The 17,204-nt window shown below is 42.9% G+C and overlaps 1 protein-coding gene across 1 annotated transcript in view; it reads right to left on the bottom strand.

The window, feature by feature from the left end:
• LOC145395798 (uncharacterized) overlaps positions 1-16,658 on the bottom strand; it is a 90,030-nt gene extending 73,372 nt beyond the window's left edge. The window contains exon 1 of the mRNA XM_080269335.1: positions 16,630-16,658. Coding sequence (XP_080125461.1) covers positions 16,630-16,658 — 29 coding nt within the window. The remainder of the gene's footprint in view (positions 1-16,629) is intronic.
• Positions 16,659-17,204: the final 546 nt, after the last annotated feature.

Raw genomic sequence — 17,204 nt, 5'->3', positions numbered from 1 at the left:
ACCAATCTTCCTAGTTAATTATCCATCTGTCAATCTATCTACCTATCTATGTACACCTACACTGCACCCTGTGAGTATTTTAGCGGATGTAGAGGTGTATTTAGGGTGGTTGCAGTGAGCAGCATCTTCACCTGGATGTTGCAAGGAAGGTGTCTGCACGAGTGGGAATTATGCAAGATCTGTGCAACGAATATCAATGCCAAGAGGTGAGCTCGGAAGTGAGAGTTTTGTAGCGTTGTTATCTTAGGAATGGTCTATCTATCTGTCTGTCTATCGGTCTATATATCTGCCTATCTATTTGTTTGTTTCTTTCTTTGTTTGTTTGTCTGTCTGTCTGGCTTCCTGTTCGCCTGCCTGCCTGTCTGTCTGTTTGCCAGTCTGTCTGTCTGTCTGTCTTTCTGTCTATTCAACTACTTAGTTGTTTTTCTTCATATGTACATATCATTTTGTCAGTCTATCTATCTACCTCCATGATTAGACGCCTAACTCGTGGCAGGGGTGATATAACGAATAGTCACTATGTCCCCCTGCCCCATACATCAAGCTGCCCTCTCTCCAACTCACTCATCTCTCATAGGCCTCTCCACCAAATTCCTCCAGGTCATCCTCGGTCTTCCCCTCCCCCTTCCCCAATTCCACCCCACGAATATAACCTAAGCTTATTGGGACCATTTTTTTTTCTGACTCATCCACAGGCCAGGTGATTAGTGTCCAACCTTTCCCATGAACTTTTTATTTTTCATTTCAACACGTCTTCGTTAGAGTCAATTTGTTTTCATCTGATGGAACTAAGTCACTCCAAAAATTTAATACGAAGACGTGGTTGCTTGAAAATTTAAACACACACACACACACACACACACACACACACACACACACACACACACACACACACACACACACACACACACACACACACAAAGCATACCTTTTTAGATTAGTCCTTCTGTCCCCACGATTGTGTTTTTTGCACTCGAATTAGACCTCACTCATAATGAAGAGTCAAGAACGGCTGCCTATGACTCTTCTAGCTCAAAATCCCACTCTTACTTGTATAAAACCGTGTAAGAGTGAAAAAAAAAAAAAAAAAAAAAAGCCTTGTACCGAAAGAGTAAGAAATGGCCCCATCAACATAAATTACTTGAGGCCAAGTAACCCGTCAGTACGGGAAGACAGCTTAATCTATGTCCACAAGGTCTACACCTCTCTCTTGACTCCTATAAAACTATGAGTAGAATAAACCAAAAAAATCCAAGTCCTCGTACAGGAGTAAAAATGGCATAATCCATAAATCATTCGGGGCCACAGGAGGCATGAGCGAACTGTAGGAGTATGGGAAAGGCTTCTGTGAAAGTGAGGGACGGGTGGGAAAAGGTGTTTGTGTGACAAGTTTAGATAATTTTGGCCCCTGTCTGATCCTACCTCAGCGTGTGCCGTGTTGTTAATATTCTGGGTGGGATTCTAGTTTCACTTTACCACACGCAGCCTTGACCCCCAGTGCCCCTGCCTCTGTGGGGGCGGTGCCAGTTGGTATATAAGGCTTCCAGAGGTACAGGCAGGCAGGCCACATCCAGACTCACAACAAACAGGTACGGAGCTTGTATGAGACTTGAACAACGCCACTGGGTTTCTGTTTTCTTTCTGTCTCCCTCAGTCCGTCTCCCCCTCGTTCCTCTTCCCATCACTCCTGTAGTTGTCTCTCCCTCCCTCTCTCTGTCACTCTAGCCAATCTCTCCCTCCCTTTCCCCATCTCTCCTGTAGCCACCCACTCTCTATCTCCATCAATTCTACACCCAGTCTCTCCCTCCCTCTTTCCAACACTTCCAACCAGTCTCTCCCTCTCTCTCTCTCTCTCTCTCCATCATTCCTCTAGTCAGTCTCTCCCTCCCTCTCTTCTTCATTTCTTTAGCCAGTCTCTCCCTCCGTCGCTCCATTCAGTCTCACGCTCACTCTCCATCTCTCCTCCAGCCAGTCTCTCCCTCCCTCTCCATCACTTCTCTGGTCAGTCTCTCCCTCTGTCCATCACTCTAGCCAGTCTCTCCCTCTCTCAATCACTCCTCAACCAGTTCTCTCCCTCCTTCTCTCCACTCACTTCTCCAGCCAGTCTTTCCCCTCTCCCTCACTCCTCAACCAGTTCCCTCCTTCACTTTCTTCATCATTCCTCCACCCAGTCTGTCTCTCCCTCTCTCCATCATGCGTCTATCCAGGCTTTCACTTTTTCCATTTAAATCAGTCGCTCTCTCCCTCTCGCCCTCTCTCTCTCTCTCTCTCTCTCTCTCTCTCTCTCTCTCTCTCTCTCTCTCTCTCTCTCCATTGCTTCTAGAGCCATTCTCTCCCTCCCTTTCACCACCACTCCTCCACTCACTCTCCCTCCCTCCCTTTTCCCTTCTCCTCTTCCTCCCTCCAGATCTTCACTACCTTCTTCTGGTCTTGCCCTCTGACCCAGTTCGGTGATACCAAGGGCGACATGAGGGTCTATCTATCTATCTACAGTCAGAATCATTAATCCCTTAAGAGGTGGCCATAAACAAATCGCCTCCATGTCGCCTTGTTCCCAGCCATTGCACTGCCCTTCCCCAAACTCACACCCCCCTGTCTCACACACATCTCCACTCCATCCCTTCATCTCATCCTCCGTCCCCCCCTCCCACTTCCCCACTCGACTTCACTCACATACACTCTCTTTGTTAGTCCCTCGCTCTCCATCCTCTCCACATAGCCATACCACCTCAGTGTATTTCTCCTAACATTTCTATCACATCCACATCCACACCACAACGCTCCTTCACTTCCTCAATTGTTAGTCTGTCTCCACGCAACTCCACATACTCTTCTCAAATAACTCATATCCACTGCTCTCACTCTTGACTTGTGTCCTTTCAACACGATCCAAGCTTCGCTTCCATATGTTAGAGTTAGTTTCACAATACTATCATGCAGTGGAATTTTTACTTCCAAGTTCACTTCCGTATTTCTTATCTCTGCTTTTCAAAGAACCAGCAACCTTTCTTCCCTGTTGTACCCATTCAAGCTTTTCATCCTCCAAACTTCCATCCATACTCATCACACTAGGCAAGTACATACATACACTCACATTTTCCATTTCCTCATCATCCAATCTCACTGTGCACTCAGTGACTTTATTTCTCTCGATGACCACAACTTTACTCTTCCCTACATTCACCCTTAGCTTCCGTTTCTTAAACATTCTCCCAAACTCATTCACCAAGCCTTGCAGTTCCTCTTCGTCTTTACCTAACAATACAGTATCACCCGCAAACAAAAGAACAGGAAGTTTCCAAACGCTGCCATCTCTCATTAGGGCCCTGCCAACATTCACTGCCCTACCTTGAATCTCTTTTATAACTCCATCCATATACAGATTGAACAAACATGGATACATGACACATCCCTGTTTCAATCCAACATTCAGACAGAAACTTCATTCAGTTCACCAACCGCACGCACTGCAGCCTTAACGCTCTCTTGCATACTCTTCTCGGCATTCAAAATCCCATCTATTCCATATAATCTTAGCATTTTCGACATTCGTTATCTATCCATTCCGTCATATGCTTTCTCCAAATGCATAAAGGTCGCAAAAAAAAAAAAAAAAAATCGTTCTCATCTCTAGAAACTTTTCCACTAAAGATTTTAGGATGAATATCTGATCTATAGAACCCTTTCCCTTTCAAAAACCTCCTTTTATTTGTCAACTAATTCCTCCGATATATCTCAAACTCGATTCAATAAGTATTCCTCCATATACTTTTCCTTTTACACTTAGAAGACAAATGCCTCTATGACTGCCACACACTGTGTTTTCCCCTCTGGGACTCTACCTTCCTCTCAGGCTAAACTGCACATCTTCCACATTCCACCACCTCTCCCCAGTGCTTCAACATTTCACCACTCACTCGATCAGTTCCTGGGACTTTTCCCTTTCTGACTTTCTTCACTGCTTCCACTACTTTCATCTTACGGGTATATTCCTCCCAACTCATCTCCCTCCTTCCCCAGCTATTCTCCAACCACCTATACCCGCATCACTTTCATTCTCTATGTTTAACAATCCCTTAAAGTCTTCACTCCATCTACCTACTTTTTCTCCTTTTTCGACTATCAATCTACCACTTTTATTTTCACTCTCCTACTGCCTTATCGCCCAGTCTAACTCTTTCTACCTCTTTCCAGTACATTTCCTTACGTTCCCTCAATGCAACACTCAAATTTCTTCCAAATTCCTCATCTACTCTCTTCCTACTCTCTCTTACTAGTCTTTTCGCTTCTCTCTTCCTCTCTACATATAACTCTCTATTCCGCCTCTCAACTTCCTCCATGCCTCAGCTTCCCATCTACTCACTATATTTTTTTGTCTTTTACACCACAGCTTGTGTCACCTCTCCATTCCACCATGCTCTTCCTTTCGTCTTCTCTTCACCCCACACACCACCTCTCATGCTGCACAGATTTCGTCTGTGAATATCTTATGCACACCTTCCACCTCCCCCATCTGCTCCAAATGATATTTACCCGATCGCTCCTCCACTTCTTTTTATATTCTGCCTTTTTTTTTTTTTCATCTTGCAACCTTTCTACCCTCCTTATATGGACTACTTCCTTCTGTCCTACTACTCTTCTATTCATCAGTCGCATTTTTACTTAGAGGGTACAGGGAAGAAATAGCTTTGTGTGTGTGTGTGTGTGTGTGTGTGTGTGTGTGTGTGTGTGTGTGTGTGTGTGTGTGTGTGTGTGTGTGTCAAAAGTTCAATATTCAGTAGCAAAGAATGTTAACAGAACTAGACGATTCATTGATGATCTGATATCCTTAAACAATCATGGAGAAATGAATGAAAGGATAAAAGAAATATATCCGGAAGCACTAGTATTTAATAAAGAAAACACCGACAACTGCCAAGCAAGCTTTTAGGAAATTAATATCACAATAGAAAACAAAGTTATATTAACAAAACTCCATGATAAAAGAGATGATTATAATTCTGAAAGTGTATCATAACCAAATTTGTCAGGAAACATACCTAGAGTTCCAGTGTACGGTGTATACATGTGTCAATTGCTACGGGTTGCAAAGGCAAGTATAAATTTTAAACACTTTAAAAGAATCCAACATATCACAGGAAAATTCCTCAGCCAAGGATTTATCAAAACAGAATTACACAAGATATTAAAGAAACCGTATCATTGTCACTATAAAACCTTCGAACACCTGAAAGGAGAAACACATAGTCTTACAAGAGAAATATTTGATACTGTTACGGATACAATAGTATCCCAGGGCCGTCGAAGAGCCAAGAGTGCTCATGGGAGCCCCCCCTGGCTCTGTGGCAGATTAAAACCGACTACAACAAAAAACAATTATACCTACCAGTTTGGACTCAGTTGGATGCTACTCAATCGACCAAAACAACAACAAACTATTCCTTTCAATTACAACGACCAGTTACACCTACCAATATAGACTCAACGGGTGCGACTTAATCGTCAATGACAACAACAAACCATTCCTAACAAACTGAACTCCACTGGATATGGCATATTTGTCCTATCTTTTCATATGTGTGTGTGTGTGTGTGTGTGTGTGTTAATTTATATTACCAGTTAATCATATTTTTGTCATGGGTTCAGGCAGACACTGTAATATTTTCGCCGTGTGTTGTTTTGTATAGTCAGCACTTTATCATTGCCCTAAGCTTCGCAAGAACTGAATTTGTGGTGTGGGTGTCTTGGTGTTGCAGTAATTGTGGTGATACCTAAACATGAGTCTGATGTTGCATTACAGTATTATAACTGTACAGTCGTAAAAAAACTGCCGTTACCCCCAGGAATGTTCGATACGAAACGAACATTAGCTGGGCTATGTGGGCGGGTCCTTGCTGTTCGCCCGTCCCCTATCTAGTGTCGCCATATCACCGTCCCATTACAAGAGTTGGAATAATGAGCAAGAATGAGCTATATGACAGGGAAATATAGGGTACATGTTTGCGTCACCCTGAGCGCCCTGCTGGGGATTAATAATGAAACTCGCCACGTTTACTATTTTCATACTATTCAACACTTATTGTCTATAGAATACAACAAATAAATTATTTTGAAGCGCAATAAAACTATAGGCATCGACTGCTTTTTTTTTTTTATGATTGTATAGCAGGGGTGCATGAGTTCATTTGTTTGCTTCAGATGGGTTGTTAAATGTTTCAGATGGATACTTCAGTTAGTGGCACCCATGCATCGACGTCTGAAGGCTGTTTTGGAAGAAGAGGGGTGGGTGTACAAAATAATAAAGCATTGAGACTGAACACATATTATTATTTTCCTTCTACTCGACATTTACTCTATGCAGAAAGCAATACCTGCCATTATTACACTGAAATTTACTAACTTGGCTTGTCTATCTATCTATTGCCAGACGCCTCAATCCCGTTTGGGGTGGCCACAAACAAATCGCCTCCAAGTCGCCCTGTCCCCTGTAATTTCACTGCCCTGCTCCCAACTCACACCCCCCTCTCTCATATACCTCTCCACCCCATCCCTCCATCTCATCCTCGGCCTCCCCCTCCCTCTTCCCCCCTCCACCTCACTCACATACACTCTCTTCGTCAGTCTTTCACCCTCCATCCTCTCCACATGGCCAAACCACTTCAGTGTGTTCCTCATAACGCTTCCTATCACATCCACATCCACACCACAACGCTCCTTTATATCCTCATTCGTCAGCATTGGCTTGTATCGGCTGAATTACTATCATACGTCTAGCCCTTTCCCGCACGGTAAGTTTCAGTAAGTTCTCTGGTGCAGGAATTTTCACTACGAAGCCGCCCGGCTGGGGAGCGCGCGCGCGGCAAATTTGAGGAAATTTGAGCGAATGAAACACATTCTTGCCTAATTTTCGCCACCCAAAAATCCATGTATTCCCATGAAACCTATCTCCAGGTATGCATGGATGTTTGTTCTATCTGATAAACATGACCAAAACACAGGAGAACACCAGCAAAAAAAGTTATTAGCCCTGGAAGCATGGTCGAGTAAACTTTTTTCACTTCCCAACATCGCCGTTTGAAGGTTTTCCATCATACAGGAAAATGATCTAATAAGTTTTTATAGAGAATTTCATCAGCTTTCTAACGAAACCAATCCGGTTGAGATAAGATGTATACTTTTCGAGAAAATGGCCAAAAACTGAGAGCCATTTTTGGAAAAATTTCACTGACCTCTGAGAGCAAAGTTTTCCCAGGCACCTTATGTTTTTATTACATAGTAATATGTCCCAATTATCCAGCTTTCCCACTGTGACGGGAAAACCCCATACGCCTGATAGTTCTCGAGTAAATCGAAAAAAAGTACTAGGCACTCCGTGCATGACTGACTTTCGTGATGCGCGCAAGGCGTACGCAATGTTCCCGTCTACTTAACAACGAATTCTTATCAGAAATATTACATATTTATGTATTGTACATATGTAGAATTTCCTGCTCTTCATCATGGTTCAAACGTGAAATCGATACGTCCAATAGTTTCCGAGTAATTGGCAGAGAAACAGAGAGTATTACTACGAGCATTTCTCAATGGTAACAGCCGGGAAGAGACACTCATTTCCACCGCCTTTTCTCGCACAACACGTAACATAATGCTTACATTTTGGTATTGATCATACGTAGAATTTAGTGGTATAGATCATGGTTGTTACAGAAAATCGATAAGTCTAATAGTTTTCGAGTAATTGGCCGACAAAGTGAGGTTAGTACTCCGAGCGCTTGTCACTGATAACAAACGCGAGGAAAAAGAAAAAAACCCTCGCCTTTTACCCCCCAAAACGCTACCAAAGGCTACATTCGGGTATTGATTATACGTAGAATTTAGTGGTATTGATGATGGTTGTTACAGAAAATCGATGTCTAATAGTTTTCGAGTATTTGGCCGACAAAGTGAGGTTATTACTCAGAGCGAATGTCACTGATAACAAATGCGAGGAAAAACATTTCCCTCGCCTTTTACCCCCCAAAACGCTACCAAAGGCTTACATTCTGGTATTGATCATACGTAGAATTTAGTGGTATTGATGATGGTTGTAACAGAAAATCGATAAGTCTAATAGTTTTCGAGTAATTGGCCGACAAAATGATGTTATTACTCCGAGCGCTTGTCATGTCACACAACAACCGCTAGGAACAAAAACATTTCTCTCGCCTTTTACCCCCCAAAACGCTACCAAAGGCTTACATTCTGGTATTGATCTTACGTAGAATTTAGTGGTATTGATGACGGTTGTAACAGGAAATCGATAAGTCTAATAGTTTTCGAGTAATTGGCCGACAAAGTGAGGTTACTCTTCCGATCGCTACCAACTTTTACACACTGTTTTTTCCTCGCACACCTGCCTGAAGACTATGCTACTAACTTTCTTTTTCCCCTATCTGTACAGACTGTTACATCTTCCATGGATGTTTTTCTATTGTTATAACCTACTACACATAAACATAACTCTTCTATAGTTACTGCTGTGGAGATTTACTTTCATATGTGTAATCTGTAGGAGAAAATGGATATCTGTCTGAAAGTGTGAGAGGTAATGGTAATAGATTATTATATATATCAACAAAATTTGCAGAACTCACTTCCTCCAGGGGTGTTGATCCAGTTAGACCAGGAATTTGAAGATGAGGAGTTATGTATTGTGTGTGTGTGAGTCAGCTTCTCCCTGAGAGTATGAGGCAAAGCTATTTTTAGCACACACCACACTCGTTCACGGAAACTCGCAGCTTGTTTGACGTATATTTCATACAATTCCATACGCATTTACACTATCAGAATCACAATAATTCCAGCCCTAAAACACCGGTAATTCTCCCCTCCCAACTTCAGGTTTGCCCCTTCACAACACTCTGTTTCATGCCATACGTAACGCTTGCTGGCTCCATAATTTCACCAAACCATCCACAGTATGCTTCACACAATATATATTTATGCCTTGGCTTCATTTATATACGTATTTCCACTCACGCCATACGGCCTACGGGGGGGCGGAGTGGCGAAACCCCGCTACACTGACCATGCGTTTGGCTCCAAGGCCCAACGATTTTATAACGGCCAGAATTGCTTTTCAATACATATTTGTATGTTCCATCGACAATATCACGTCACTATATGTTCACATACAATGTATTATCTCACTGAGTCAATAGGGCCTTTCCCTTGGGCGAGAGGGGGAGAATTATGGACGATTTAAAGGGAACCACGAGCTGTCAAACACCACCGCCTGACTGCTCAACAAACACTGAGGTTGGAGGGAGCGGGCTGAGGTAGATAAGGCAAAGCAGCATTGCCAATGACTTACCTCTAGAGAGCTTTGGCGACCCTATGACGCGCCCAAAAATCACGCAAATCGGCCTATAAGTTTTTTTCTGACAAATATTTTTGTGCCTAAACCATGCGATTCATGTGACTGTGCAAGACAGAGTGCAGGGCGACGTCACGCGAATCGCGTGACTGTGCCTGGGAGGGCTAGCATGGGTGCACATACTCGTTGCCCATCCGCATGTGTATTGCCGACTCTACACCATTCTGTTATGTTATTATTTAATGACTTCAGTGCCTGATAATAAAACATATTGTCTCTATGCACAGAGGCCAAACGATCTAATTAGCTGTTATTACCTCTAGCACAAATTCTAATATCTGTCTCACATAACCGGAACTGACGGGTTTGCGGTACAAATTTTCCTGTCCCATCATTCCACATCATCGTAGTGCATAGCTCTAAAGGGTAATGATAGTATTTCTTATGACTGTACACTTTCTCTCTCTCTCTCTCTCTCTCTCTCTCTCTCAACCATGCAAAAATAACAATCGCTGTGGTGAATCGAAGGTTTGGCTACACTCTCGGAACTGCAAAAGGCATCTTTTTTCTCGCTCCTCATAGCCAAGCTATAAGTGCAGAGCGACAGCTACCACAAGTGTAGTGCAGAGCCCAATCCTTATCTTGATCGCCTATTGCCAAACCAAAATATGCTTTGTATGCACAAGCAAATTTGGTATGAACATAAATTTTGTGTTTGGTCATCTTCGGTCCAATATATTCTCCACATACATAACAAAATGTATCAGCTGACAGCTTGCAAGAACGTCTACTGGTCAATCTCATCATTAGAAACACCTTTAGGAACAGCTCAAAAACACGTCGACCAGCCAAACTAGCAACGTGAGACTAGCTCATCGAATGAACTGACTCGATCTGCATTGCATGATGCAGTAATGGTCATATCAGCGACATCTGCATGGATGCAGATGCTGTGTGTGTGTGTGTGTGTGTGACATGGTAAGCGATATGTCAGCCATTACACTGGCATGCAGTAATAAGACTGGAAATAAACAATTGCCAGTTGTTGACAAAAACTTAGAGACAAACAAAACATACACTATTGGAATCAGCATGGAAAACTGAGTCTAAAGACCCCCCAAAATGAATAAACATTCTTTATTACACAGTGTATTTTATCAAAGCAGTTGCTCTACTCATTCCTGTCTCATTGGAGGCCTTCATCAATCACTGGTCGACATCCAAAATGCTTCCGAAACTTACATAATTAATATGCACCCGAAAATAAAAAAATTCTTTGACATTTTGAAGATTTTCGAAATAGTAACAAGTTGCATTTCCAGTCCTTGTACAATACATAAAATTCCTGTGACTAGATTTACACAAAAACAAATAGCATAGGTATAGTAAGGGAAATAGCGAATACTGATGAGATGCAGTTTGGGTTTATGTCAGACAAAAGGGCAACTGATGCAATATTCATTGTCTAATAACTTTAGGAAAAATTATAAAAGAAACGAAGAGGGAGCTGCTCTTTGTGTTTTGTTGATTTGTAAAATGCTTTAGAGAAAGAGCCCAGGGAGGTGGTGACGTGAGAAGTTTTCAAAAGCTTTTGAGTTAGAGTTGCTAAGGCAGTGAATGAGTGTGCAGAGTGAAGTGTGGTATGAGTGATAAGTTTTCCATGAATATTGATGTGCATTACGGGTCAGTTTCAAGCCGCTTAATGTTTACGTGATGCACGAAGCTCTCTCTCTCGTGACTAAAAAATTGGATTCCCTTGATAAGTGTTGTATGCTGAGGACTAAGTGCTGATCACGGAGAGTGAGAAAATGGCAGAGGAGATTCAAGAGATGGAGATAAGAATGGGACACAAACGTTTGAAAGTTTACATGGATAAAACAAAAGTGATGTTATCGTGGACAGGTGGTGGTGCTGTCAAAGCAGGAGTAGGTTTAAGCTCAGTTTCCCACAAGAATGTGGATTTATATCCATTTTGTGCAGTTTTCATGATAAGTGGATACATAAGAGATGTAATTATTATTAGAGGCAGGCTGCAAAATAATGCTGATAGCCTATGGAGTGTGTGGTATGTGAAGAAAGAGGTGGGAGAGATTAATTTTAATCGAGAGGTGTAATATTATTAGAGGCAGGCTGCAAAATAATGCTGATATAGAGTGTGTGGTATGTAAAGAGAGAGGTGGGAGAGATTAATTTTACTCGAAAGTATCTTGAGTGTATGCAGGAGATTTGTTATATGAAGGATAAGATATGTGCTGGAGGCACGACTGGAGCTACCCCAGCATCAAAGGCAAGAAATGGTACAAAGAATTTAGGGACTTATTGCCCCTCTTGACACTGTTAAGCGTTCCTTGTATGCAGCATATGTTAGGATTTTAATGCTGTGTGATGGTGCGATTCGGACAATAAAGCAGGAAGATATTGATCTCAAACTTAGAGAGATGACACATATTAGAATGGTGTATAGTGCATCCTGGAATGACAAGCCTGGGAGGGCCGGGGTAGGACTGCAAATGAAGAGTTGAGAGGAAGGATGGGACTAAAATGCATCATTGTTGTGATGAGGTGGAAATTGAGATGGTTTGGGCATGGGGAAAGGTTGAAAGAAGACAAATGGGTGCAGAGGGTGAAAGTCTGGAACAATGAAGGTATACCTGCTAGAGGTAGATCGAAAAAGACTGGAACGAGGATAATTAGCGTGACCTTAAGGTTAAAGGATTGAACAGTCAGGCTGCAAAAGGTCAAGCAGCTTGGTGAGGCGCCATTATGTTACCAAGGCTGACGCATGCAGCCATGTTAGAGCCTTGATATGTGAAGCACTAGGCTACTGACCATGATTTTTAGGGTCAATAAAAGAAAGTGTGAATTCAAATCTATATTAGAAGACTGAGATATTTTACACAGCTACACAAATGAAAAACATAGGTTTCACTTGATCTTTACTCGAAAATCTATCTATCTATCTATCTATAGCCCGACGCCCTAATCCCGCAAAGGGTGGCCGCAGACAAAACGCCTCCAAGTCACTCTGTCACCCACCATTTGACTCCCCTCCCCCCAACTCACCCCCCCTCCCTCATATCCCTCTCAACTCCATCCCTCCACCTCATCCTCGGTCTACCCCTCCCTCTCCCTCCCTCCACCTCACCTACATACACCCTCTTAGTCAGTCTTTCATTCTCCATTCTCTCCACATGTCCAAACCACCTCAGTGTATTTCTTGTGGGTAAGCATTTACAAATTACAGGTTTTGTACAACCTTTGAAATTGAAAATATATCAGTAACTTCAAGTTCTACACCATCCCTGGCTAATTGACTAATATATTTATTATATTATAAAACAAAATGCATATAAACAGAGAAGGTGGTGGGTCGTGCCACACACTTTCTTCAAGAAGTAGAGATATACCTACATAAAGTGCAAACAGTATTAATAAGCAATTATACATAGTAGATCCAATATAGTAATGGTATATTATAAAAGTCTAAGCTGAAATATACTGAACAGTTAACAGAGGGGGAAATAATACAATTCCATAAATCATATTGTGGGTAAGGAGTAGACTGTAGCACCAGTCGAGAAGGGCAGTACTCCCAAGGTGGATGGAGAGATGATGACAGGGAGAGGTGGAGCTCCCGTTTCATCAACCCTCGGGACTAGGTCCCGACCATCCCCTTTTGCTGAACTTTTTCAGTCTCTCAGTAACAGAGAGTAGGCCAGCATGCTCTCCAATAGAAGTTTCTCTATCAACACCAAACTACATGCACAGTACACACTACGCTTCCTTTTCCTTCCCCCCCCCCAAAAAAAAAAAAATGCCAGCTCAAAACGTGGCCCCAGAGTCCCCAGGGGGGGGGGACCATAAATGCCTCCATCTTCCGCCCCTCTCCCGATGACGACTCGAGCTGCCTGAAACCACTGTCTGACTCTCTTCTCCTTTCAATTCTGCAACACTCGCGGCCTTTCCTCTAACTTTCTCTCTGTTGAGCACCACCTTTCCTTCTCCAAACCTCATCATTTTCTAACTGAGACTCAGCTGTCTGAGGCAACTGACAGCAGACCCTTTTCTGTATCTTCTTACTTTCTCTGAACTCATTTCAAAGCCAAAGGTTGTTGTTGTGTATATATATGCAACGACTTATCTTGCTCTTGTGTTCCTGAACAAGATTCTTGTGAATTCTCTACACCCTGGCTTCGGCTTTCCTGTCATTCTCTGACTAATTATATCTGTGTTGTTTATATATCTCCTAATTCTACTGACTATCAAAAATTCTTTGACCATCCATCCATTTCTCCTTTCTCTGAAATCTCCATTCTAGGAGATTTAAATGTTCACCACCACCTTTGGCTCTACTCTCCTTTCACCGATCCACCTGGTGAACAAGCCTACAACATTTCTATCCTTAATGGCCTAGAGCAGCTTGTACAGCACCCTACCCGTATCCCTGACTACCTTGAAGAGAGATCAAAAAAACTTGACCTCTTCCTTACAACTAATCCTTCTGCTTACACTGTTAATCTTTTCTCTCCGTTAGGCTCCTAGAATCACAACCTTCTCACCTTAACCTGCCCTATCGCTCCGGTATGGCCTGTGGACCCTCCAAAGAAATGTCATCTGTGGCAATTTGAAGCTGCGGATTGGGAGGCCCTCAGGCAGTACTTCTTTGATTTTCACTGGAATGATTTTTGCTTCCTTGGCCAAGAGCCATCTGAGTGTGCCTTGCACATAATGGAGGTTATTCTCTGGCATGGAAGCATACATTCCTTTCTCATATCCTTTGACTAATGCAAGAAAGCCTTGGTTTAATCACGCTTGTTCTAATGCTGTCCACAGCAAGGAGAGGGCCTATAAAAGGTACTGGAGGCAACCCACCCCTGAATCGCATATTTTATACATTTCTGCCCGGAATCGTGCTAAGTCTATTCTTCGCTCTGCTAAAAATAATTTTATCCATAATAAATGCTCTCAACTCTCCAACTCGAATTCTTCCTTCTCCTTCTGGCACCTTGCCAAAACCTTTTCTGACAACTATACCTCATCATCCTTCCCTCCTCTTTTCTACTCTGATGATTCAGTAGCTATTTCTTCTAATGATAAAGCAGATCTCTTTGCTTAGACTTTCTCCTCCAATTACACCTTAGATGATTCCGGTGCTGTTCCTCCATCACTTCCCCCCCTCTGCCTTCCTCATGGCTGACATTAAAATTTCTTCAGCTGATGTATTTTCTGCAATCACTGGCCTCAGTACTAATAAGGCATATGGACCTGAAGGAGTCCCTCCTGTTGTTCACAAGAACTGTGCTTCTGTGCTTACACCCTGCCTAGGCAAACTCTTTTAACTTTGTCTATCAACTTGTACCTTTCCTTCTTGCTGGAAGTTTGCTCTCATTCAGCCAGTCCTAAAGAAGGGTGACCATTCCCAACCCTCTAACTATCGTCCAATTGCTTTAACATTCCGTATCTCAAAAGTTTTCGAATCAATTTTTAATAGAAAATTTTTAAAGCATCTATCCTATTATAACCTTCTTTCTGATCGTCAGTACGGGTTCCGTCAGGGACACTCCAATGGCGATCTTCTCACCTAACTTTCAGAGTCCTGGTCATTCTGCTTTCGGGACTTTGGAGAAAGCTTTACCATTGCACTTGACATCTCAGAGGCTTTTGATCGAGTCTGGCATAAATCATTAGTTTCCAAACTGCCCTCTTACGGTTTCTATCCTTCCATCTGTGCCTTCATCTCTTGCTTCCTTTCTGGATGTTCTATAGCCGCTGTTGTAGACGGCCATCGTTCTTCTCCTAGATCTTTCAACAGTGGTGTTCCTCAGGGCTCTGTCCTATCACCAACTCTCTCTCTTTTATTCATCAATGATCTTCTGAGCTGTACGTCTAACCCTATCCATTCATACGCTGATGACTCCACCCTTCATCTTTTCATTAGGTTCCCACAACGTCCATCTCAGCAGTTACTTCAACAAACAAGTGATGAGGTTATGGCACACCTAATGTCTGACTTGGCTCGTATCTCTGACTAGGGTAAAAATAATCTGGTTGTTTTTAATGCATCAAAGACTCAGTTTTTACACCCATTAGCCTAACAAAATCTTCCATAGATATATAAAGTTTAATAATATTCAGCTTAATCCTGCATCATCCTTGAACATCCTTGGGGTTTCATTTACTCGGGACTTATCTTGGAAAGATCATATTACATCTCTTGTAAAATCTGCTTCCAAGAGATTAGGTGTGCTAAGCTGACTCCATTCCTTCTTTACTCCTGCACAATTATTGACTCTATACAGGGGTTTTATCCTCCCCTGTGTGGAATACAACTCTCATGTGTGGGGAGATTCTCCACATACAGCTCTTCTCAATAGGGTGGAGTCAAAGGCTTTTTGTCTTATTAACTCTCCTCTTAATGACTCCCTTCAACTTCTGTCTCTTCATCACACTGTTGCATCTTTGTCTCTTTTCTTTCGTTACATCAATGGTCACTGCTCTTCTGAACTGTCTGCATGCATTCCTCTGCCTCTACGACGGGCAGTAAAGCGGGAAGATATTGGTCTCAAAGATGCAGAGATGAAAATTATCAGAATGGTGTGCAGTGCATCCGTGAAAGACAAGCCTGGGAAGGCCGGGGTATGACTGTGAATGAAGAGCTGACAGGAAGGATGGAACTAGAATGCATTATTGTTGTGATGAGAAAGTGAAGATAGAGATGGTTTGGGCATGGGAAGAGTTGGAAGAAGACAAATGAGTCTAGAGGATGAGAGTTTAGAACAGTAAAGGAAAAGCTGCTAAAGGTAGATCGAAATAGACTGGGACGAGGAAAAATAGTGTGACTTTAGGGTTAAGGGATTGAACAGTCAGGCTGTTAGAGGTCAAGCAGCTTGGTGAGGCACCATTGGGTTGCCAAGGCTGATGCATGCAGCCATGTTAGAGCCTTGATATGTGAAACACTAGGCTATTTGACCATTATTTTTAGGGCCAATAAAAGAAAGACTGAATCCACATCTTTATTAGAAGAATGACATAGTTTTATATGGTACACAAATGAAAAAACATAGGTTTACAAACTACAGAAGGATTTGTTCTCAGAATTGTTTAACCTTTGAATTTAAAAATATTACAGAATCCCCAGGCCTAGGCCGTCCCTGGCTAATTGACTTACTGAATATATTTATTATAATATTAACCCCTATCCACCGGCTGACGTGTATGCACGACAGGATTCAGGGCGTGGAGGGCCGCCGTTTGACTTGATATACCGCACTCACCTTTCGCCACTGTTTGAGCGTGGGACCATTTTCTGTGATACCTACAGGATAGGTAGGACCCCCAGGTACCTCGCAGTTGCGCGGTTCAGTTTGTGCTCGGGAGTGGTAGCAAGAGGAGCCCTGTCATCTTCCTTGACATTGTCCGATTCCATCCCACCGCATGAAGGGCCAATTGCCTCATCAACCCCCATGAAAATTCAGCCCTCAGTGCCATGTAAAGGGCTTAGTGATAGTGTCATAGGACGTGCCCTTGACGATACTGTCTCCTCTCGTACACTCAACTAGAGTACGTCCTCTGAGGAGAAAAAAGCTACGATGTGGAGAGCGAGCTCTCTCGCCCTCCAACCCCTACTTGCCCTCCAACGCCAGAGAGGGCTCTCCGACTTCTCCAGGAGGAAGGGACAGTCTACGAGAGTAATGCTTTCGGCGATGAGGAGGCGCAAGATGACCCAGGACATCGGGAAAGTGATGCGGACCTGTGGTCATCTGCGGAAAAAAACGCAGCAGAGCCGTTTCCTCCACACTCCTTGCCGCCTGCTTGCCGAGGTATCTTCCTCCAGCGCTCTCCCACACCT

The sequence above is a fragment of the Coenobita brevimanus genome, chromosome 33 (assembly GCF_032717465.1).
Source record: "Coenobita brevimanus isolate Jiangsu-jjx chromosome 33, ASM3271746v2, whole genome shotgun sequence".
NCBI lineage: Eukaryota > Metazoa > Arthropoda > Malacostraca > Decapoda > Coenobitidae > Coenobita > Coenobita brevimanus.
The sequence above is the reverse complement of the archived record's forward strand: the minus strand, read 5'-3'. Positions and strand labels throughout refer to the sequence as shown.